The sequence below is a fragment of the Corapipo altera genome, unplaced genomic scaffold, assembly GCF_003945725.1.
Source record: "Corapipo altera isolate COAL_440 unplaced genomic scaffold, ASM394572v1 59, whole genome shotgun sequence".
NCBI classification, from domain to species: Eukaryota; Metazoa; Chordata; class Aves; order Passeriformes; family Pipridae; genus Corapipo; species Corapipo altera.
In genome coordinates, this window is record NW_020884917.1 from 1871728 (window position 1) to 1897128 (window position 25401).

The 25401-nt window shown below is 34.5% G+C and overlaps 1 protein-coding gene across 3 annotated transcripts in view; it reads right to left on the minus strand.

Annotated features, from left to right (window-relative positions):
- Window positions 1–25401, minus strand: part of CNTNAP2 (contactin associated protein like 2) — a 1017942-nt gene that overhangs the window by 445790 nt on the left and 546751 nt on the right. For all 3 annotated transcript variants that reach the window (XM_027655885.1, XM_027655886.1, XM_027655887.1), the window contains one exon: window positions 6452–6601. In XM_027655885.1, coding sequence (XP_027511686.1) covers window positions 6452–6601 — 150 coding nt within the window. The remainder of the gene's footprint in view (window positions 1–6451; window positions 6602–25401) is intronic.

Sequence of the window (25401 nt, forward strand, 5' to 3'; positions counted from 1 at the left end):
TCAGTGTTTGCAAGAAAGTAAAGAGATTAAGCTCCTTCACTTTATTTTTTGAGAAGCTTCTAGATATATATTCTGTGGCTAACATCTTCATCTTAACAAGAGATTTATGTTGTACAAAAAGGAAAGCACTTTTCAAAACTTCATTCATTTATTTTTCTGTGGATAGAGATTTGTCATATCTAATAGGTCCTCACTCAAAAGCTGAAGTTATTACAGCAAGACTCATGCCCCCATATATACATTCCTAAACTGACTTTACCATGCATTTGATGTTTTATTTGCTTGCACATAGTACCAGCTTTCTGTCTGCACCTGTTTTTCTTTGGGACATCAATCTATCTCCAGTATTTCTGTTTGTACTGTTGTATAAAATGTGTTGCTGTACTGGCATATTGGCATGTTATAATACCAGAGGTATTACTGAAAATTATCACAGAAAGTCACCAGTAGTTTGCCTGGTCTCATTTATGTGACATTCAAGTTACTTGAATGAAATAAGCAAAACTTTAAACAGGATGAAAAAAACCATAAAACTCAAAGAGCTAATGAGCAATGCTGATTGACTCTCTTCAATTCTGTCAGTTGTATAAAGGGATTATGAATTCAGCTGTGTTTCTGTGCTCATAGTGGAAGAGAGCAGATAAAATAATAAAGAATTTCAGTCATGTATTAAATACTAGAGAGAGGCTTATAACTGTCTGCCATCTACTATTTCTTTTTTTTTTTTACTTGCTACAGCACCAGTTCCTTTCTTCGCTCATATTTATAAATTTTGCATATCTGCATTCTTTTCTCATCTATTGACTTATAAGTCTTCCAGATTTAACAATCCAAAGCACGAGGGTTGTTAAATATACAACCCATTCAAATTCTCTTATTTCCATTTAATGTGTTTATCATTATTTCGTAGGATTGACCTCTGAGGATACAGGAAGATAAATGATGAAGATACACAAAAATCATATTATACTCTGAGTTACATTGGATTTCCTTTATGTTCTCCTCACGGATTTGTATTGGGCCTTACAGTAAAGCTATGATCATAGAATTATAGAATCTTAAAGGGTTGGAATGGACCTTAAAGATCATCTAGTCCCAACTCTCCCTGACGTGGGCAGAGACACCTTGCACTAGATCAGGTTGCTCAGGGCCTTATCCAACCTGGCCTTGAACACTGCCAGGGACAAGGCATCCACAGACTCCCTGGGCAACCTGTTCTGCTGTCTAAATACTCTCACAGTAAAAAATGTCTTCCTAATATCTAACCTAAATTTCCCTTCTTTCAAATTGTACCCAATTGTACCCTGTCCTATCACTACAGTTCCTGACGATGAATCCCACTCTGGCTTTCTGATAGACCCCCTCAGATACTGGAAGGTTGCTGAAGGAAGCCCTGAAATAGTGCCACTGCTGTCCAATGTGGCAGCTGGTGTGGGCAGGGAATCACAGAATCAGAATATGATGAGTTGGAAGGGACCCACAAAGATCAACGAGTCCAACTCCTGGCCCTGCACAAGACCATGAGAAGAAAGATCTCAATTCGCACTGAAAACATACTTTCCACAAGAAATGCAAATTTGACCATTCTGTCTTGTGGTCAAACACACAAAAGAAAACACCGAAAAACCACAAATGAACAGCAAAATTAAAATCCTGACATACTAAAAATCTGATTAACATACAGAAATGTAAATAACAACCAAACATCATTGTTGCTTATTGATAACTTTAAAAGCTTCAGGCTTGGAAGAATTATGTCAGCAGGATCTTTAATTTTTTTCAGACAATAGATAACATGAGTTGCCATTAGTTGAGTCTAATTTATTTGTCACATGACACCTAACAACTCATTTTTGGTTTAGCTGAACAGAGTTGAATTTGAGCTACAGAAAAAAAATAAATGTGACCCCTTTCTATTTGATAATACTTGCAATTATGATAGTTCAAGTGCTTTTGAATTCCCAGTGACATTACCTAGAAAGTCTGGCCATGACTATAACAGCTGTTAATTACCAATTCACACAATTATAACAATGAATAACTTGATGAAAAATGTAGTCACACCCCCCAACGGCCTTTAAGAAGGGAAGATTCACAGAAGAGCCCAGCACACGCGAAACAAAAGAATAGGTTTTTTCTCTTTTGCTTGACTTCCCTCCTGCTTCCACCACCTCTAATTCTACAGAATTTTAGACCAACACAACTGCTCAAAACTAATGAATTCTACTCCAGGAATAAGACTCTGTACTGAGTGTATTTTGTACAGAAAGGGAGGACTTTCTATATGCCATAGACTGGTGTCCCATAGGAAACTTACTGCATATTCCATTCATCTTGCTTGTCAGAAAAAGCAGATGCTGCACACTTTTGTTCTCAATGAAAATTTAGCACTCATACTAAAAACTCTCCCACCCTTGAGCCAGTGAAAAGAAGAGGGAAAGTAGACAAAATTAAAAAAGGAATGCCACAAAATAGAAATAAGTCAAAATTACGTCTCTGATGAAATATTTCCTCTGGACACCAGGCAGCTATTAGGTGGTTCAGTGAAAGCTTAAGATGCCTCACAAAAGCTCTTTATTTCCAACAGTGCAAATGAGGTTAACAGACTCATTTTCACTCTGTGATTCACTTTCTCTGTTCTGCTTTTTTGTTTTATGCAGATAATTGGAAACAACAAAGAAACATCATTCTTTAGAGCTTAGTAGGGAAGGGAAGTTCACTTGTTTCCAAAATTCAACACAAGAAAAGGAAGCAAAATAAAACCAGTAGGGAGAGAAGAATAGTTATACAGAAGGGTAATAGGCAATTAGCACCCACCCTCCTACATACACCAGCACACATTCACACAATCACACAGAAATTCCTGATCTTAACATAGCTTCCCCTAACATTTTAGGCTTGAATAAAACATCACTTCTGTCTGCCCCTTCAGAGGATCCGAGTAGAGCTGGGAGACAGCACTGGAGAGGCACAAAGCAAGGGGAAAAAAGGACTATAACTATAATGAACATAATATTCTCTGACAGAGAAATAAAGAATATTCATATGATTTCCTCATGATTTACTTATGATTTTTCAAAACTGGAAAAGTTAGTTCTATGGGCAGAAGACACAAAATATTCTGATTTCCACATCTCCTTTTTCAAATACTGCTGTACATGTTGCAAAAATCTGAGTTTGCTGGTCAATGACAAGCATTTGTATTCAAATGAATGACTAAGTAAGGAATAACCAGAACAAATTTAGGAACTGGTTTCGAGGGAAACTGAGAGAATGACCATCAGGTTTTCCTTCTCTAAAAGCCTTTCTCAAAATGGTAGCTGGAGGCTGCTGCTAGAGAGGGCGGTTGACCAACCAGGCCCAGTAAAATCTGTAGTTAATTTCACAGAAAAAATATATCTTGTGTTCTCCTTACTAGTATGAGGCAGCACCCATTTCACTGTAATTATTTTTCTCTTTCAATTTTCCCATATATTTTTGAGAAAATATTGTATTGCAGTGCTGAAATGGAACTTTTAAATCTTTTCTTCGGTAAAAACAACAACATTGCTTGTAGCATATATTTGCTATATTGACACTAGGAGACAGGAATAAAAAGAGGCACACTTATTTCGGAATAAGGGAAAGGGAAAGTTTGGAGAACAGAACATTTGCATACATATAGTATCTCCTTCAAAGACGAAAATAGGAATATTTCAGTTGGAAGAGAGTTCATAGCATTCTAGAAGTTCTGTACAACCTCTCCAAACACAAAATCAATGGACTGAGACTTGTCAGTATTTTGAAAGATCAAGTAATATAGCAGTGGGATTGGATGAATATTATAACGCTGCCATTTTTAAAACTCATCATTTAACTTCTGCACCTGTTACATTTTTATAATACAAAGACTTAATAGTCTAAGTATCTAACTATTGTATTCAGTTCTCTAGCAAAGAAATCAATTAGATTCACTTTCACAATGAAATGTATCAACATCAAAGAATAGATAATTCTTTCTCCAGTCATCTAGCAGTATGCAGAAAACTAAACATACTGTTCTCTGAATTTGAGGCAGTTTCCTAACCAGGTAAAATTACAGGTATTTGCAGAAAAAAAGTATTTGATGCTATCTTATCTGATCTTATTCCTAATAAAACTAATGAAAACATTTTCTTTGATGACTGCCTGGCCTAAATGTTTGAGGCTCCTCACTATTCTCACCTCTACATACTCTTCTTGGAAATATTATTTATTAAAAGGCATAACTTGGACTGCTTGTAAAGAAAAATAAGGAGGAACACAGAGGGAGCAGAATGAAAATACCTTTGCCTTATAAGATGCAGATCATGAAGATCAGGCTTTAACATGCATCAAAAAGATAGGGTTGAAGTTGCAAGCAATCTCTAATTAATAGATAAATATATATCAAAATAACTAACTTATATGTATATAGCAATATTCATGTGGGAACATACTAAAATACATGGGTTCTATAAATAAAGCTTCTGCAGATTCATAGCTTCAGACAGTTAAAGTGCAATAAGTATAGCTTTGCAAATGCAGACTTATTTTGAAATAAAATTGGTCATGAAGGTTAGAACACCTCTATTCTTTTCATATACCTTTAGAAGACCTTCTAGAGGATAAAAGATAATAAAGAAAAACAAATGCCCCATAGTTTATGCAACAGGAACATGCATTTGGATGAACAGATGTGAGAATGAGACTTCAGGGAATTCATGATTGACTTTCATATCCCAGTAGAACAATATCTACGTGCACACCTTTTTTATTTTAAGGGAGGATAATGGAATTGGAAAGTACAGGTCAACAATCACAACTCAAGCAGATTTCACAGTCCAACTGAAATGACAACAAATCACTCTGACTTTTGACTGAGAAAGGGTATAAAACTACTTGGAGGAACTAGACAATCTATCCCTCACAACCAAAGAGTCAGAAGCAAAAGACATTTCAGAAGAAATCAATCAATCTCACTCTCTCCAGAAATGTAATAATGATCTGGGGATTTTACCTATCAAAATTAGTAGAATTTAATACTGGATGTATTATGTATGGCATTTCTTTTCATTTTCTCCTATGTGTGCTTAATAACTTCATTTAATTAGCATGTCCTAGGCTGTTTTGACAAATTGAAGGTACTATGTTTTGACAACTAAATAATTTTCATGCTTTAGCATGTGGCAACTGGCTATGCCAGAACTCTTATTTGAGGCAATATGCTAAAAAAACCAGTATTAGCTGAATTAAGGATATCAGAAAAGATGCAACTTGCAGCAACAGGAAGTTTAACTATCATGACAGACCAACTTTAGCTTGATAACAATGAAATGAAAATAACATTGAAAATATTTTTCCTTTTCTATTTAGGGCACTTCATATACCACTAAATTTTCCATCCCTTGGGTGATGTTATGACTACCTATAGTATCACATTTGTATTTTCTTTTTATTAGATTTGCAACTTGTAAATTTGAAAAAAGATCGAGTTTCAACACTGAAATATACTACTTTTAAAATTTGTGTTTCCTGCCTGAAGCCTTCATGTACAACCTCACATGTGGTACACTGCAAAAGTGCAACTTGCAACTTTTTTATGTCAACATTTGGGCTTGCTGAGAATTCTGCTAGAACAAAGATTGTAGGTCATTGCTTAATTGGATGTTTTATAAAAAGACTGGCTAACAGTATGAAAAGTAGTACTTATATTTGAGTTAAAAAACCCTTAATGACCTTCCCCTAAAAGATAGTAAGTAGTGTATCAAAAATATCTTTGGCAGGCTAATGCACTTTTTAATAGAGAAATTTAAATATGAATTTAAAAAAAATCCAAGAGTTTTGAAAGTCTTTTTTGATTTTCATAAATTCTAATATAGAAGAGCGAGAAGAATAAACATTCAAAGTACAATTTTCAAGATCTCTTTTTACTACATGGACTGTCAAAAGGTAGAAATACTGAACAATCTAAGGCTTCAACTTCAAGCTATGCAAGCTTCTTAATTACCCACAATCATGATAGGTTTTAAAAATCAGCAAAAGGTTAAGACTTGTCCTGAACAATGATTTTTTTTTGCTTGTTTTGGTTTGTTTTTTTTTGTTTTCAGGATTTCAAACCTGAAAAGCTGTTTATTTCTCTCCTTAGTGCCTTCTAATTCAACTACAGTCCCCCTTTCTCTGAAACATTCAGAGAAGATCTGAAAAATCATCTGAAGTTAGATTGACCATTATAGAGAACTTCTCAGTGTTTCTTTTGTAAGGATTAGAAGATATAAAAAGATTCTTAAAAATGAAATTGTTTAGTAGTTTACTCTTTGATGAGCAGCACCTAGGTATTTAACCCATAATAAAATCCACATGAATGAATTACATCCTGAGCTCCATTTGACCTATTATACAGGTTAAAAGACACAGCACTTTAAGTACATATTTGTTTCGATATTTTTTTTACCTCCAAAGAAATATTTATCACCAGTCTTAACTTGTAGAGGACTGTTTGTTCGAACAGCTGAAGCTTCATCTCCATCGATGGTGAGGACAGCAAAATTTTCCTTAGCCAGGAATCGAACTTCATGCCACTGCCCATCATTGAGACCAGAGCCTATGAAGAACACAAAAACATTGCAATATTTTAGTTAGTCCAGTATTTATTATCTCTAAGTGTTTTGTGGGTGTCTCTCCCAGGCTCATTACATAACGTTTAATAAAGGCTATTGCAGAAATGAAATCATTTTACTGTGATAACAAAGCATTGTTATTAAAGTAACTATTACCAAAAACTCCACATTATATCATAAATACAAGACTTGTAACTACCAAAGTGTCCATGTTGTCAGGCATAATTGTATCTAACCACAGATGTTGTCACTCACCTTTCCCATCAAAAGGCCATATTCTACATTTCATTAATAAAGAATGTGTCTTAACTGCTTCTATGATCAAGCTTAGAAGGAAAATATTGATTCATCCATTTAACTATAGTGAGTAACAAGCCCAAAGGGTACATTATGCTCATGTTAGATATATATCAAGTTAGGTACTCCCAAGAAAAGGGAAAGGAAAAATAGGAGGGGAAAACATGCACAAAGATGGTGAGTTTACAGCTAATCCTGTCATTGGGATGTGGGGCTACTCACAGAAGATGAAGACATTATCACAGAGGCACCACAAAACCAGAAAACCTCTGCCAAAACCCACAGTCTTAGGGGAGCACCATCCTCCCCATACTGACAGCAGTAAAGCAGATGGATTTGTTCATTCATTCAGACCTTTTTTAAAAAAAACCCTGACTTCATTCACTTCTTATATTGTCTCCAGCAGCTGGCAGGAAACCAGTTTATCTGGCAAGTTAAGAACTGCAAAAGGGTACTAGTTTGTTCTAGTCATTACCGTGCAGAGAGGTCATGTTGGATCAACAAGTAAGTAGCAAATGCTCTAGGAAAAACAAATTCCAAGTTATAGAGCCTCTAACAAGTGACATTTTCTCCACCTAGATAAAGGTGCTAGGTCACCCTAGCAAAATATCATTTGCCAAAATAAATCACAGTGCAATATAATGAGCTGTTTCTAAAATTAAATGGGATGTACAATATCAGGAGAACTATAATGGAAGATAAACTTTCAAAATATTCAAAAGGATATTACCTTCTATGAACAAGAAATAATAGTCATGTCGAACAGATACATATAAACATTGAATTAGTACTTTTTTCCCCAAAGTTTTCACATCTTTGTTTAAGATATCAGATCAAGTCCTGAAATAACATGGGGTGTTATACTCAATATTCTTGGAATATTCATTACTATGAATAAAAGTGGCAGAAGACTCTTAAAAAATGTATCAGTAAGAAATGTTTCTACCAAACCTGGTTCAACCTAGGGTAAGAACAGATGAAAGACCTAATATACTCAATATGAAAGAAGTTTTCTTTCTGTTTGTAAGCTATTTTTCTTTCATTTTCATTACATTTGAAAAAGAACAAACAGAAAAAAACATAATTATAACCAGGAAAAAATTAATTTCTATTGATAATAAACTGAGAAAGTAAAAGAAGACACAGCTTTGCATAGACTTCCAAACCAAAATTGTTACAGCATGTGTTACTACAACTGAAGTTTATAAGAACATACTTAAAATCCCACTTTTCCAGCCTGAGATGACCTAATATTAAAAAACTATTTCATTTTTTTATCAAGGTATTCAGTACTGCCGTGAACTGAACAACAGTGACTAGAGACTCCTGGACAAAATTAAGAATTTGCTATTAAAACATAAGGGCCAAAAGCAGTGGCATGAGTTGTTCAACCACAGAGGGTTGAACTAAAAAACTCTCTGGAAAGGGGGATATTGCTGATACCAAGACACAACAGGATATGAAACAAGAGGGTGTCAGCCTACCTTGGGCTACCATTTGTATTGTATCAAAGGAGAAGATTTTGCACATTAACGAACTATGACTAGAGAAATCATGTCACATCTCCAGGGATTCTTCCAAATACATCCACTTCCTATGAACATTTCACACATCACTGGTTTTCTCTTGCCTCTGGATAGAAATTGCAGTCGTATGTGATGTATTTATGTGGCAAATGTCTCTCTCTTAAAGCTTTCACAGCAGTAACTTCCAAATACACTGCTGTTCTTGCTTTGATAATTTTTTTTTTAGAATCTTCACCAATTAGACAATTACAGACTCTTCAGTATATTCACACAAAATAATCACTAGTTTGTCTTTCTCTTAGTTACATGTATTAACTATCCTTATGGAAATTTGCACAATGACAATAACATTCCCAACTATTCTGGCTCAAAGTTGTCACAAAAATGTTCCTGTAATTTTGTGTTTGCTTAGAAAACTCTTTACTGCTACATTTTTTTTTCCTGCTGAGTTTAAAGATAAATGGTAATGAGTATTGGCCACTATCACTCAGCAAGTAGTCACTGTTCCCAACCAGTGTAACTGAGAGAACCTTTTATCTCTGCCACTGTTTTAAACTGCTTTTTATTTATATGTTTTAGCTGCAGTACTGTCAACCCTTCTTTTTTATGAAATAATGATTTGTTTCAGGGACTTAAATTATTATCGAGATACATGATATATTCAATATATATATTATAGGGGATAATTCTGTACAGCTGCATGAGCTGTTTTTATTGTAATATTTTATTAGATGCCTCATGGATATTGAGAGATTATTTTTGCTTGGACTTAAAGTCAAGCTTAGCTGAGATCTTTCTGTAAACCAAGACTCAATATTAAGAGTAGAACATGGCTCCTTACAATAAAAGAATTTTCAGCTGGAAAGTTTAGCATGGACAATATCTCAAATGCACAATGGTGATTTCTCATTGCAGTTTTATTTCCCTTATCTGAGCTGATACATATATTTATTTACTTTTTGGTATACAAGTTGAAAAAAAAAAGAAAGACATACTGCTGCCACCAGAAACTCCCTACTGAGCTCTGGAAAAGATTGTTTCATATGCAAATTAAATATGTTAATAAAATGTATTCTCTCTATCTAGGATTTCTATTTAAATGACATTAAAAGTAGGACTCTTGAGTTAGGCCCTTTGATTGAACAAGAAGAAACAGATGTTTTGCTTCTTATAGACATGGAAGAAGAACTAGATTAACTAATACAAAAAAAGTACAAGAGTTTAATACATAATGGAGAACTTAGGAAGATAACATCTAGCTGAGTTTTGCCTTGAGGAAAATTACAGTAGCAAAAATCTCAAATTCTTTTACAGTTAATCTTGTGTGATCAAATCTTCCAGTGAAAGGTACTGACCCATGCTGTGGTTATTAATGAATTCTAGATTATACAGTCTGCTGACATACACTCAAAAAATTCTTCTGAAGTTAACAGCATAACATCTGCTACATTAGAACATTGTCATAATTTTAATATAGGACTGTAACCTAAAATTCAGTGAAAATGTTTAAGAACAAAAGAGGGAAAGAATAGTAGCATTAGCTCCATGACTCACTAGGGCAATGTAAGGCTATGGGGTTGCATACGGTTCTTTAGTTCCTACTGCTGTAGTAAATATTTTGTACTAGAGTTTCTTGCCAATTCTTACTAGAAGATCAAACCCTCTATACTCAGGTTGAAGGCAGAGGGAGAAGTTGGTTTGTCACTGCTTTGACTTTAGCCAGCCAGAACCATGTTTCAGGATGATGTGGTAAGCACTATTCCTGCCTAATCCCCCATTATTTCAGCACAACTTTGCACTAATATTTCTGACTATAAGAAAACAAACCAACAATATTTCATTTGAAACATTTAGCTGTGTTCAAATATACAGCAATATGTAATTAATATTCAATCAAAAAAATAATAAAATCACCAGGATGTAATTACAAGAGCCATGCTTTTCTGTGTTTAGTTAATCATGTTTTTATACTGCAAAAGAAAAATAACAGCTTTTCTATAGTAAAATTTAAGATATTTAGATTTATGCAATAAGCTAAGTATACAATCTGTTCGGGAGTTATGATTCAGAAAAAATATTTCCATTTTAATTTTTATTCATTTTTAGCTATCTCAATGATCAATAAGCTAAGACAGTGGCAAATGCAGTTCTCAAAGGTATTTTAATGATGGAAAACCTTGTTCTCCAACAAAATCAAAACATTATGACAAATTTTGTCTTCATATTTAAGTTCAGGGTTCTTTTTTAAGGTGAGTAGTTAGAAACATGCCACAATTTTGCCCATTGGTGATATTTTATTTATACTGATTTTGATAATCCTTATCAAATCTGGTAATTTAACTTCTCTTTATCCTACATACACACTTCATAGAAGAAACCTTCGGATTTTTTTTTCCAGAAAATGTTGTTATTTTTTTCCTTGTAAATTCTAAGAAATTCTAGAAACAGCATTATACTCATAAATATATGTCATTTTATAGCTTTTACACCTGTCAGACCTCACCCTGTACTGAATTATTATTATTTTTATATGCTCAGCATCTTAGTATTTAGATTAAAGTGGGCTAACAAGTACTTTCTTTTCCATACTATGGAACTTAAGGATACTTGTTTTATGGCTATTATTCTGTCTTATTTTTCCATATATTTTCACTTTTTTGAGGAAGGCTTTCTGAATTTAAAACACTTTTATATCACCACAATTATTTATAACATTTACTATATCTTTATTATTTAGATGGATAAATTTGAAAAGAATAGTGCAGACAAACTACAGTACTTTGTCTTATCTTTGGACTAATCAAGTTCAGATATCTATAAAACCATGAAAGAGATAGTGCTTATTCTTTGAACATTCATGATGGCTAAATAATACATAAAAATAAAATAACTAGATGTTGCAGTCAGGGGAGGAAAGTGAATCTGTAACTTTCAATTTCATAATGTATTCGGTGAAAGAAGCACAGACTAATTCAAGTTTCTCACTGGTGTCCAACTTGAACACTTTCACTTTGGTGTAAACAGCATACTTAATTGCAAACAAAACAGAACTTGGTGTGGAGGGTTATATTGCTAAGAAAAATCAGGTACAAAAAGCAGAAAAAAACTCCTTTGAACTGAAAGTAAATTGGCCTTTTCTGACCAAGAGCAAAAACCAAATGTAACTTTGTTTTGATATTTGAGAAAACCTTCCCAGCCTTGGCTCTGAATCAACAAGAATATTTAAGAACACGCTTTAGTAGGAGATAACTCAAGGGTATAAAAGCTGTGCACATCTTTAAGTGCTCTGCCAAACTGTCTCAGACATCCAAAGAGTTCTTTCAATGCACATCTTCTAGCAGTCATCAATGCATGATTGAGAGTTTGAAGCATATGATGGGAGAAGAGGTGATCGAGCTTTATCACCTTACTAGTGGTACACTAAAATAGCTTTATGTTGCTCATTTGGCAATACTTTTAAATCAGCACCTGTAACACTTCCATTATGTTCCTGTTTAGCAGATATACAAAGCTTTAGGCATAAGATTTTCTGAAAGGAAAATCACATAGCAGTACTTTTCGTGTCTTAAGCCTATTATACAAAAAATTCTGTTTATAATTTTATCTTCATTGTACATAGGTTTTACATAATAAAGAGGAGAAATCCTGCACTTTTTCTTTTAAAGGCAATACAGCACTTTTTACAAGTATTTAGCTGAACCTGTGGCTCTGTTGCAGAGGCATGAACTGCAGAAAAATTAAACTCACTGCTCCCCACTAGAAAAAACTACTCAATGTGGACCTTATCTAGCAAATACCGATGACCAATTGATTAATACTGCTTCATGATCTATTTTTCATTACATTCATACTACATCACACTATTTATTTTTTCAACCTGGAGTACTCCACTGCCAGAACCAAACTTACTTGAGAAGACTGATTTTCTTTGCATGAATGTCCATGCAGTGGTTGAGACTCTGTTAATGACAAATTGAGGCTGTACTTAACCTTACAATAGACTGCAGCCAAAACAAAAGCATAGAGCTCTGCAGAGTAGAAGGCAGTTTTGTGCATAAACCAGGCTCCTGTAGAGTTGGAGGTAGAGCTTTACATGTAAAATACATTTTGTTTTTCGTTTGCTGTGTGTGAATAAAGCAAATCTCACAGTTGTCCCATGTAGTGGACCTTGCTTTGTATTAGTAAAAGTCTCAGTGCCGGAGGACAGCATTTTCTTCAGAACAAACTAAGCCCAAACTCCAGTCTGGTGTGCAAATAACATTGTACAGACTTTCAGTTCTCAGCATGACCTGTTCTGCTCTGCAGAGCCACTCCTATTGTGCTGTGCTGCTTACTACTGCAGATATTGCCATTGAAAGCATTTGCTGTGGACATTGTGATCTTGATTTGGAAAGAAAACAGCCTGTTCTCTTTTATCAAAAGCCTTAAGGAAAAAGTGATAAATCACCCCCCTGCCATACTACTCTGCAAGGAAGAAGTTCAAAGGCCCCAAGAAGAATATATTTGGCCCAGCATTTGCATGCATTTGCTGGCACAGATTAATATTTCATTTAAGTAGGTGTATGCTTTTCAAAACCAGAAAGCTGAGAGAAAAAAAAAAAAGATGAAGTTTTTACTGTACCATAGTACAGTCTTAATGTAACGATAACTTCAATTGATTCACTTTTTTAACTAAAAATATTTTTTAATAAAATCAGAGAATCACTAAGAATCATAGAAAAGACCTCCAAGATCACCAAGTCCAATCTTTGACTGAATGCTACCATGCCAACTAAACCATAGCACTAAGTGCCATGTCCAGTTGTTTCTTGAACACTTCAAGGGATGGTGACTTCACCTCCTCCCTGGGTAGCCCATTCCAATGTTTAACCATGCTTTCAGTGAGAACATTCTCCCTGATGTCCAATCTGAACCTCCCCCAGCACAGCTTGAGGCTATGTCCTCTTGTCCTGTCAGTACAGGACAATATTATTGTTACATGTTACGTTTTCTTTGTTAAGGGAACAGTAGCAGGTATCCATAAAATAAAATATATTCTGTCTCAAAGGGAGCCACAATTAAAATATTTGGCAGTGATTTGCTAAGAAAAACATAAAAACATAATTAAAATGCAGGACTGCTTTGCATTTTACTGAGTATTACCTTTTACAGACTGCTGTTGGACAATGCAGGTTACATCTCAAAGTCAAGAAAACGTGTACTCTGATTCCGTCCATTAACTCTGTCCTAGGTTTTAAAAGCGTGTTTCATGTGTTCATTTGTAAGCAAGTATCTAATGAAAGCAGCCTTTCATCAGAAAAGAAGTTCTAAGAAGTAAAGAAACTTGAAGTGCCTCCAGCCCCTCTGTTTCCCTGCCAGTTCAATATGGCAGCATTACCCCTCACCTACACCTTTCTCTAGGGCCTGCCAAAGAGGGGTATGTACTCTAAATGACTAAACCTCATACTCTTGAAAATGTATCAGACTATCCATTCTTCAGATATACAGTGCCGATTTTGCTGCTCCTTGCCACGGCATTCGATGAATTTCAGTAAAGTTTACCCAGACCCCTAGAAAATGAGGAATGACTTCAGCCCATGCCCAATGAGAGAGGAAAGGCAGCTCTTTCTAGTACAGCTGCACAGCAGTGGATCGTTCAGCACAGCAGAGAGATCAAAGCTGAGCACTTCTGCAGTGCTGGGCCCTAGAAGTGCTACCTTTGAAATCCAGACTGAATCCTGCTACAGAGAGCCAGGAATAGAACAGCCCTGTCAATATGACTATAGGACACTGGGAAAGCTGATGTGGGAGAAGCACAGTGATATGTACCTCACGTGCAGGTGATATCTGTATCTGCTAATTAGTAACAGAGAGATTAAGAGATCTGGAATTGTGATGTTATCAATACAACTCTAAAATCTTATTTCTCAAAAATAATAATAATAACAATTATTAAAGATCCATGAAAATATATCTTTGTCCTTAAGCTACAGGGAGTTTAGCTGGGGTTAATGCCACTGGAGAGGTAACACCAGCAGTTATCTAAGTAAAACCAGTCTGCTGAAGTCCTGAAACTACAGGCATCTGTACCAGCTGGGAATTTAGGCCAGCATATGGAAAAACCCTAAATTTTCAAGGAGTTGGTTTTCCCTCACACCTACCAGCCTGTGATAACCAAAATCATTGTAATGGAAAGGCAGTAGCTTTTCCCAGTTACAACTGCTACTAGATTTCATTATAAAAGAATTTACTTCCAACTCAGCTTATATATACTGAACCCACTCATAATTACTGAATCTGTTCTGACAGTGAGGGAATCAACCTGCATTAAATTAATACCTCCTGAGCTTGAAGTAAATTTGTTTAACTGAACTCTTCATTCTTTTACTTTGAAACTTTGATCTTTGTTCAGTGTTTGCCTCCCCCTTTATATGCAGAAAAACCCATGTATTTTTATAAGACCTTCTAAATTTTATTCACAGTACTATCCCCTTAAAACATTGCATAATGGAAAAGTGTATGATGGAAATAAAACATTTTAAAACAACAAAGACATAGCTAGGAAAATTATAAATACTGCACTCTTTGTCTTGGACCTAAAATTACCTTGTTTTTACCTATCAAGTGCCTATTTTGTCACTTTGTGGTCATCCCAACTCAAACTGTTATCCCTTAATCACTAATTTCTAATGCTTACCTCAACATAATCATTGTCAAACCCAAAGCAGCATACTAATACCACCTCCTATGGCACAGAAATAGTTTACATAACAGATATATTGCAGAAGTCTTCCTATACATATGTATAAAGCATAGATATCTATGTCATTGAAGAGAATTTTCTGCTTTGGATTTAAACATACACTTACAAAGATATATTTTTTTCAGAAATAGAAATACTTTGAAAAATTATCTGAAATAATATTTATTGACATCACTTATCATATTTTACAGGTTTAGATGTGCGATGGGACAGCAAATGCAGGCAAATAAACCTTTTTCTTAAAGTAGGCGTTCCAGGACTTAGAGAAACAAATTTTTCAACACCAGCATTGAATTTGTCCAATTATGTTCTATGTGCAGCTAAACTAAAACCAGGGATCTGTGTAAAACAAAGAGACTAAGATTCACTAGTGAGAAAGAATTGCATCTATTACTACTATTACAACATAAGAGAATATCTCTTTATAAGATCAAGGTTTACTGCTTTATAGTTTGCACATGGAATGCGCATAATAAAACTTATTTAAAAATATTATTTCTTCATAAAAATATAGTACATAATAAATTGTATCTAATAAATACTGATCAGTAATTAGGGCTCCATTGCACAGCATACACATTCAAAAAAAGACATCAAATAGCTATACAGGTCCAGATACTCTTACAGTTAATGAAAGTTGCATGTATAAGTTGCTCCTATAAGGTAAGAATATGGGTCAGGTTTGCAAGGTCTCCAGAATTAACTTAGTCTTGGAAGTAAAAACTGAACATTGAGTTTATGAGAAACTGATGAAACCATCCCTGAAGTCAATAATTATGACACAGCCATTCTTAGAACAAATATCCACCTTGAAATGCAGCTCCAGTCTTGGATCTGCATTGATCTTTGATGAGTTAAAGGATGAGAAATTTGTAGAGTAAATGAATTCTCATAGAATTTTTTTTAATCTAAATTTTTACAGAAGACACTCAAGACAAAGATTCTAACCCAAGTATGAATGTTGTTCGTAGATAACAAGTTTGTTTCCTGTTCTGTTTCCTTCAGGCATTTTCTTAAGGGGAATAATAATAGATTCTAATAGTTAACAGTGTTGAATAGTTTATCACAATGAAATGCAGTACTAATACATAGTTCAAAATTTTTCTTAACCTCTTTGCTGACTATACAATTGTAATAGCCACTTGATTATTGCTTTTTACTTCACAAATATCTTTATATTTTATTTAATTCTTTCTTTGTTCTAGTAGGCAAGAGTAGAAATAAATTATATCAGATGACAGAAATTTTGTTAAATCTGAAAAAGATGAGGAAATTGATCGTTTAGCTTAGTTTAAGTGTTTATGAGTAATAATTATCCAATACCTAAGGAAAAGATGTTACTTCAGGAACTATCAATAATTAAGGTGTCTATTCCCATTATTTTTTTTCTTTCCACTCACCTTTTAATAATTTCATTAGTTTTTAGATTAAAAGTGAGATCACAATGAAAAATAGAGCGGTTAAAACCTGGTAGGTCTTTATATTTTTTCCCCTTTCTGCAGCTTTTATTAAAAATTACTAATGCGAATATATTTTTTTAGGGTCAGAAAATTTCATCTCTCTCCTTACTGTAAAATTTCTTTTCAATAGGAACTTGAACTGCACAGCTATAATAATTTTTCATTGCAGATTTTCTGTTGCACTTTATGCATTAGGTGATCTTTCATATGCATAATTAGTAATTATAGAACCCACAGTCAATAAATCATGAAAACATATTATCTTTGCATCATACCTTACTTGGGTTAACTATATTCTGATGCACAGCAGAGGCTGTCACTAGCATTTTATGAAGATAAATCATTGAAATAAGCAATTCATAAGCTGAATTGTGATAAATCATTCAGCTCAGTATTGTTAAAGGCCTTGTGACACTGTCAGTTAAACATGGCTGAGCACAACTTTTTGATTGTAACAGGAATACAGCTGCTGACAGCTGCAGCCATGCTGGTGGCCTGGAGACTGGTGAGGGACTGTTGGGGTCAAATAATTTTAAAAAGCTTATCCATAAGTTCATTGAGCTATTTGAGATCTGCTGACCAACCTCTTCTCTCTCCAAAAAAAACAACAACAACAAAATTTTTTTTTTTTTTAATTTGAGCCCTTATATAGAATCTTACAGAGAAGTTACTATTTGCTTTGCTGTCATTCTTAAAAGACCAGCAGGGCAAGAAATGCTTCTGTGAATGGATGCCACATTTGAAAAATAGTATACTATAGAACTATCATTTGATGTCCTAGTGAGAAACAAAGAAATCAAACCCTAAAACTTATATTATGGTCTAAAATGAAGATATTTTTAATAAAACTACCATAAGAAATTTGCTACCAAAATTTGTAAATAAAAAGCCAAGTAATTTGAATATGAAATTAATTCTATTGAGGACTTACTGTGCTTTTCAAAATTCTCTAAAATATCCTTTTAAAATAGGTAGTGTTACATACATTTATCTTCTGAACTACTGAAAATGTGAACATGATGATTTTCTTGCTTAAATTCATACTTACAGAACATGTTGCACACTTAAAACCTTACCTATTTATTTTTACATAAATTTATCTGCCTGTTTTATTTGTTTATCACTGACATAAAGCAACTTCAACAATAATATGTGCTATAAAACAACAACAGCTTTGCAACTCTCCTAAAAATCCATGGTAAATAAATAAGTAAATAAACATATTTACCATAGTAAATCTGTTGTTTCATGGATGACTGACTTCATCCACGGAGATATTTGGAAATGGATTTTTAAACAAAACTTCTCTGAAAATTTGGGGGTGTAACTAATGTTGTTTTAGTTTGATGAAGAAAACATAATGAAGTCACATCAGATTCCAAAGCATGTAAATAGAAATCAAATTTCATTACAGATTGTTCCTTATCCCTTACCAGCAGGAATATTAGTAAAAATCAAAAACTTCAAATGACACTTTTACCAAAATAATTTGTCTCTAAGTTGCTTTTTAAGTTGTTCAGTGCAAAATAATTTAGCCAGCTGTTTATAAAATCTTTTCCATGTTACTTTGCTTAGGATTGAGTTAAACAAGACAGAAATAAGGGTAACTTGATAAACCTTCTTGTTCTGTATTTCCCAGCTTCTTTTTAAACTTCTATGACCTGTCAAACAGGTAATTAAAAATTGATTTATTACAGAAGGCTGGTAATTATTGTAGCTCATTTGCTAAGGACTTATGATTTACTTTGCGCTATAGAAAATCAGGAAACACACCAAGTCCTTAGTGTTTGATTTCATTCTTTTAAGACATGGCAACAGGAAAGCCATTTCAGCTTCACATATTAATGTCAGGCTTACAATCTGGATCAAGTTCACTCTTCATATAGTTTAGATCTTTGTAATGTTACATTTGTTCTTATTGTTACTATGCCCTAGAAATCTCCAGTTCATTCAAATAAAAAAGCGCTCCTAAGCCTAAGGAGGAACTTTCTCTGGGTTTCCATAGAAATGTCATGCTTTGAGAGAAGTTGCTCCTGCTGAATTAATGAAGTTGGTTATGATAAAGCTATTCAGGTCTAGCATTGAGAAAGTGCAATGAAGCTTGCATTTTGATGGAAAATCTGGAAGTTGACTCAAAAGAAAAGTAAAAAGAATTTTATCTGGATAACATTTTGAATTCTGATGCTCTTCTTTTTCTGACTGCAGTCGTATGGAACAAGCACAAGCACTGTTAGTCCTGCTGATAGCAAATTAAACATCCTGAGCCATTAAACTTCAAAGTCAAAAGAATTTGCAATTCCTTAATGTGAATATGGGAGATAATCTCCTGTCAGGCAATTTGCAGATCTTGATTCAACTTCAAACCTTTCCTCCCTCATGAGTTTTCAAATCTAAAATGAAAGAGTAGGCTTCTGAGTTAAAAATAGAGAATCCATGTTAACAGTGAGAATGATGGTTTATTTATCTATGATGCAACAGTTCTTGGCCCCTGTTATACCAGTTTTAAATAGGCTGAGTATCACACAGCAATATTTGGAGAATTCTGGATTTTATTTCTCCTATGTGGAATGGTTTTGCACTTGTATATCTGGCATCTAAGTGGGACTATCCTGGCACAGAATGGGTACTTGGAATTACATTTAAAAATATACAAAATTTACTTGTATAAAACATGATGGATAAGGCCTATTCATTATACTGTGTAATTGTTTTTAAACATTAATAACAGTTGTGACCATAATGCAAATAGTGGATAGCTCTGCTGGCTCTATATGCATATAAAGGGAAGGGTAGGGGAATAGAAAGTTTATAAAATATACAAATGTTCTGTAGGTCCAGGGAAGTATGTTATAAATAAGCTTGGGAACTATAAGGCAAAAATAGAGGGAAGTCAGTCATCTGGAAATCTTAGGTCTGGATGTTCGTGAAATGACAGGACTACAGATATTAATTATTACTGGGTCAAAATAAGCACATCTTAAATAGCAAAAAAACCCCTTTTCCTCCACCTTAAATACCACACTATTACACATGACTATAGAAAAGTAAGCAGGCTATAGGAGATGTAAGGAAATAATCTGCAGAGAGTATTTTTAACATAAGACTCATCGATATCCATAAAAAATTTTGACTTGCTGGGGCCTAGGCAGATGCAAAGCATATACAGTTTAAATAGCTTACTTTGAATCTATTTTTTGTTGAAGGTTAAGTGTTCTTGTAAGCCTACAGCCTGTTCCAATATTCATTGTCATCAGAAACATGTTGAAACGAAATCTCCAGTGAGACATGTCCTTATCTGTAGATGAAGTATGCTCCTACAGGACCACTCCTTAAGAACTTCCCAGCTGGCTTATGCCCATGGGCTAACTTTCAAGTGGTATTTTTTTCTTGGCTTTTCCTACCATGAATCCAAAGATACTGTGCAAAGAGATTATGCAGATAGTGGGGCAGACTTTAAGATACTTTGGGTTAAAGTGTGAGGTATTCAAAGGATGCAGTGTTATGGGACTAAGCACACTATAAAATGATCAATCACAGTTAACGGGTTCAAATTATTATTTAGAAACTGTGCTGGTTTTGGCTGGAGTAGAGTTCATTTTCTTCACTGTAGCTAGTGTCGGGCTATGTTTTGGATTTGTGCTGAACACAGGGCTGATAATATAGGGATATTTTTGTTATTGCTGAGTAGTACTTGCACAGAGTCAAGGCCTTTTCTGCTTTTTGTACCGCCACACTGGTAAGGAAGCTGGAAGGAGACACAGCTGGGACAGGTGACCCAACCTGACCAAAGGGATATTCCAGACCCTATGACATCATGTTCAGGATATACAGAGGGGGAGAAGGAGGGAAGACAGGGACATTTGGAGTGATGGGGTTTGTCTTCCCAAGCCACTGTTACACATGACGGAAACCTGCTTTCCTGGAGATGGCTGAGCACCTGCCGGCTCATGGGAAGCAGTGAATTAATTTCTTGTTTTGCTTTGCTTGTGTGCACAGCTTTTGCTTTCTCTATTAATCTGTCTTTACCTCAACCCATGAGTTTTCTAGCTTTTACCCTTACTGATCCCACTGACAGGGGAGTGTGCAAGTGGCTGTGTGGAGCTTGGTTGCTGGCTGAGTTAAATCACAACAGAAACATACATATGATCCATGGAAATTATCTGATAGTAAAGGTCTAGATTAATGGCAGTGCAGAGAGCAGAGTACCCATATATTCCATATGTTGGGCCATTTCTCAAATTACTTTCTCAAATTTCATGTCAGTTATGAAAAGGGCACGAGATGCTACTTTTACTGTCTTTTCTCTGATGTCTTCTTTGCCGATCAGACAGTGGCCAATAGGCTGTGCAAGTTGTTTCTTTCCTAAACTCCTCTTCACAGGTACCAAGAGGTGACACTTGGCTGACATGGACTGCTATTGACAGCAGCAGTAGAAATAGGCTGCTAAGACCAGTGTGGCCTGGAGATGAGAGGAACAGGCCATGGAACTGTAGGGAGTGAAAGAGCAGGAGAAAACTACTAGGCATATATAACATGCATTAACGCTCTGTGAAGCTGGGGACATATCCTTTCCTTCTCCTCTCTTCCTCCCAAATATAAACATAATTTGCTCTGTAGGTGTAACTCATATGGCAACTTGTTTAAAAATGAACATCTACATTTTCAGAGAGAGGAGAATATACTAAGCCTTTACCACAAACTATTTTAAAATAAGAATTTGCTGCTATAAGAGTATGAGTTCAGAATTTAAGCCAGGACTTAAGGACAGAAGGAGTAATTTGTTTCTGATAAATGTTTTAATAAACAAGTACTAGTTATAACTACAGCTCTCCCCCGCCACTTTGCTACAGAATAATGATAATACTTAACAAGTATAACAATAAAACCCTGTCAGCTCCCCTTGCTTCTTTTTGCTTATATAATAGGGTTTAAAAATTGTCTTCATTAAAACACACTGGGTTTTTTTAAGAACTTAACTCTATACTGCAAGGGTATGCAGACACACATCCATTTAGAGATGTACAGTGGTTACAGCCCATGGTACAGTACTCCTACTCTACAGTAGGTATCTGAAGCAGGAAACAAAGCATACTCAGTCTAGCAAGCTTAGTGTTGCAATTTTCCACAACACCTTCTTTCTTTATATGGCTGTGCCTTCCCCTCTGTAACCAGATTTTGTAGTACATGTTTCTAGAAATGTGTATGATCAGTTTCAGGAAAAAATGATTAAACAGACTTGCCATGAGGTAAAAAAAAAATCTTTGATCCTATGTTCATTTATGAAACAAGTTAAAGAGAACACTGCCTGCCAAAAAAATCTGACTTACATTAATTTAGCTGCAGAGCATTTATAGAAGCCAAGCATAGTCACGTTATCTGCATACACTATTTTCTGTGCTCTCAATTTGCCTGTCTTCATCTATTTCATGTCTCTTTTGTTCACATCTGCTGTCAAGTTATGACAGAAATTATCATATTTAAATTACTGGCAGTTTGCTTTTTTTTCTCTGCTGTGATCAAGAAAATGGAATTTTTGAAGAATTTAAATTGCCACATTCTTTACATTTTCAGTCTCCTCTTTCATTTACCAAAAATTGGTTCAAGAACAAAGAATAAATACAAATCAGCTCCAGGAAGAGTTATGGTGTTTCAATGTGACCAGAAGAATTTGGTAAATTCAAAATTTGAAATGAAGATCACAGTAAGTGTTCCTTATTCAAATAATTAAAAATTGTCGTGGGTGACCTGGCTGATGGAGAGACTTAGCAATCTCCTAACCCTGTATTTAGGTTGTGGGGAAGCCACAATTATCAGGAAGGTCCCTCTCCTCATTTTGCTAGACCTGGGCATGTGTTAGTCTTACAGCATGTTACAATATCATCTAACCTGCCATTTCAGTAGTACGTCTTAGTAAATTCTGAATAATTAATTGATTAAATTAAACAAACAGAACAAATAAAAGACAATGCAGAGAAGGAGTGTGTGTGTGTACAAGAGTTACCATTAAACTAAAATACATGGAAAGGCAAAGCTCTCATAACAAATCGTAGCTATCCGCTTTTTCCTCACCTCACATTCACCCCCCTACAGTTCTGTATAAGCGTAAGTTAAGATCAATATTTTATCTTTTAGTAAACACTTGACTCATTTGAGAAACCTAGTCGGGCTCTAGTATTTATGCAAAAATACTTCCCGTTTCAGAAAATAATCAAATCCCAATCAAATCAGGATGAAAAAAAAAAATTTCCAGCACTGTCATTGAGTATTAAAAAAAAATAAATAACTTCATCATTGGTTTCTGTAAAAGACAATGTGATGTACCACATAAAAAAGTTACTTCCAAAACTAACCTTGTATCTTTGAAAATTCTGTTGCACAAACACAGATGTTTGAACATCAAGTATAACATAAATGAAATTGCTCTTAACAAAAGAAAAGTAGAATTATTTCAGCTGTACACGAAGCTCAGTGAAATAAAATGATTACCATGAAAAATACTAATTTGTTTCAAAAGCACCATCTCAAGTAGAAACCTAACAAAGAAGGATAAGGGCTTCTTCTATAAAACTATTTTTGAAGGTTTCATGCAGATTTTTTTCCTTGTACATCCAGTGTCTCATATACAAAATCTATTTTCAGAGTAATGAATTTGCCTTTGTTTTTCAATAGTAATTAGGGCTCACTTACCCCAGACAAAATCAGCCCTTTTGTTTTTCTCCAGTTCTTAATCCACCAATAAATAACAAGTGATAGCTGGTGTCTCAAGGAGTTTACAATACAAACGTACAAGATGAAAAAACAAGAAAATAAAGAAACAAGAAGAAGGACACATTACCCCTGTGTTACAAAAAAGCACTGTGGTACAAGGTTAAATAATTTGCTCTCAGTTATCATGAATAAGGATGTTGGATGTCAGGGCATTCTGTCTGAAGAGCTTCTGACTTCTCCAATCAAGTTGTTGATGGGCTGTTAGATAATGAGAGTAGCTTAACAGGAATCATCCAGCCAAGGTGGACAATTTTCCATCAGTTTAGAACACAGCTGGGAAATTAAAGGGTAGGGGAGAAAAGTAGTTTGCTAAAATAATACCAGAAATCTGAGATATTTAAATCTATTATCCTCAGTTGTTTACTATTGACACAGCCTATTTTATTTTTGTATTCACTGGGCAGAATCATAATTTTTCCTGGGGAAAAAAAAAAAGTATTATGTTAATATTTTCCCTATGGTGGATATATTACAAAGACCAGATTTTCTAAAAGATGAGGAAATAACAAGTATTATGAAAAATTAGAAGGAATGCAAGATCCCATGAATCTCTTGATTTTTTTTCCCTTCTCTTGTATAAATCTCAAGTGAATCCAGAAAAACTGCCTACTTCAGTTCTTAAGAGCATGCTAACAATCAAGTAACTAGCCTTAAAGAATGTACCGAATACATTGTTAGTTCCATTAACATCGTTATAGTAAACACGTGAATTTTTAAACATGTGAAATTTCTCTTCACATGACCTTTGAAATCTCCCAGGGTAGCTGTAAAAGACTAGTTGAAGAGGTCATTTAAAATGGCCTCTAACAAAGCTCAGAAAAATACACTATGGGGAACAATGCTGCCATAAATAGGGAATTCAGCTAACTGCAAAATAATAGACCTTTTATATTGTAGTTTGTATGGGTTTATGACAACATATCATTTAATATCTTTGTAAGTCTGCTATGCTGTATATTAATGTATCTTTTTCTTTTTCATTACAATTCTCAGCCTTTCAAAAAACCCAAACATATACAAACTCTGGTCCTGAAAAATCCCCTTAAATTAACATTTTACAGCAATAGTTAAAATGATTTTGAAATAAGAAGTAATCATAGCATCTGTGACTCTGTTTTAAAGTTACAGTAGCCAGGAAACAGGCCAATACCAATTGATCTTATGAGTGATCAACCCTCCAAAACTATCCAGCAAATCCAGGAAAACCAGGAACAGATCGCTTTTTTGTGGGTAACACTGGAGAAAATCTCCATTTGTTCCACATCATAAGAATTCAGCAAGAGGATCAGTTCTGCTATCCTGTCATAGCAGCTTTTCTGCACGCATTTACAGGCTATCAGCATCTTAACAGAGTCTCTGTTGCTTAACAATTTTGTTTCAGGCATCTATCCAGTAGCAAGTGTTTCAGTGATTACAGACAGGCCATATTTTCATATAGATACATATCCCGAGAAGCCAAATAGATCCTTAATTATTCCTTTTTGCATTCTAGGACATGTTTTTGATAATTTTAGTAGGTTTTTTAAAGTTTCTTCATTACATTTAGGTGGCTTAGGTGTTAGATTATATAATTAAATCTTAATTTGAAAGATTGAATTTCATATTGTCATGGGATTTTCTGGAAAGGACCTGATGAGAAATCCTATTCTACTTGAGGAGGGATTTCATATATGTATTCCTCTTTTACTGATGATACTGTAACTAAGGCATATATCAGAAGGATCCTCAAGTGCAAGTCACCTAGCACTGGAATCAGAGAGATGACAGTTATTTTATTTTCCCAGATTTTGTAAGCATACAATGGCTCTTCAAAATTTTGGTATTTTCAATAATTTAAAAGGATATCAGAATTGTTTTGGATTTATTCCAGTAACAAAAGGTATTCGTGACTTGTCCTGTACATAATGATCTACAAATGCAACAATATCTATACACGTCACTGATCTCTTAAAAGTAAATCCAGTTAGTTCAATCATTATGAAACAGCAGAC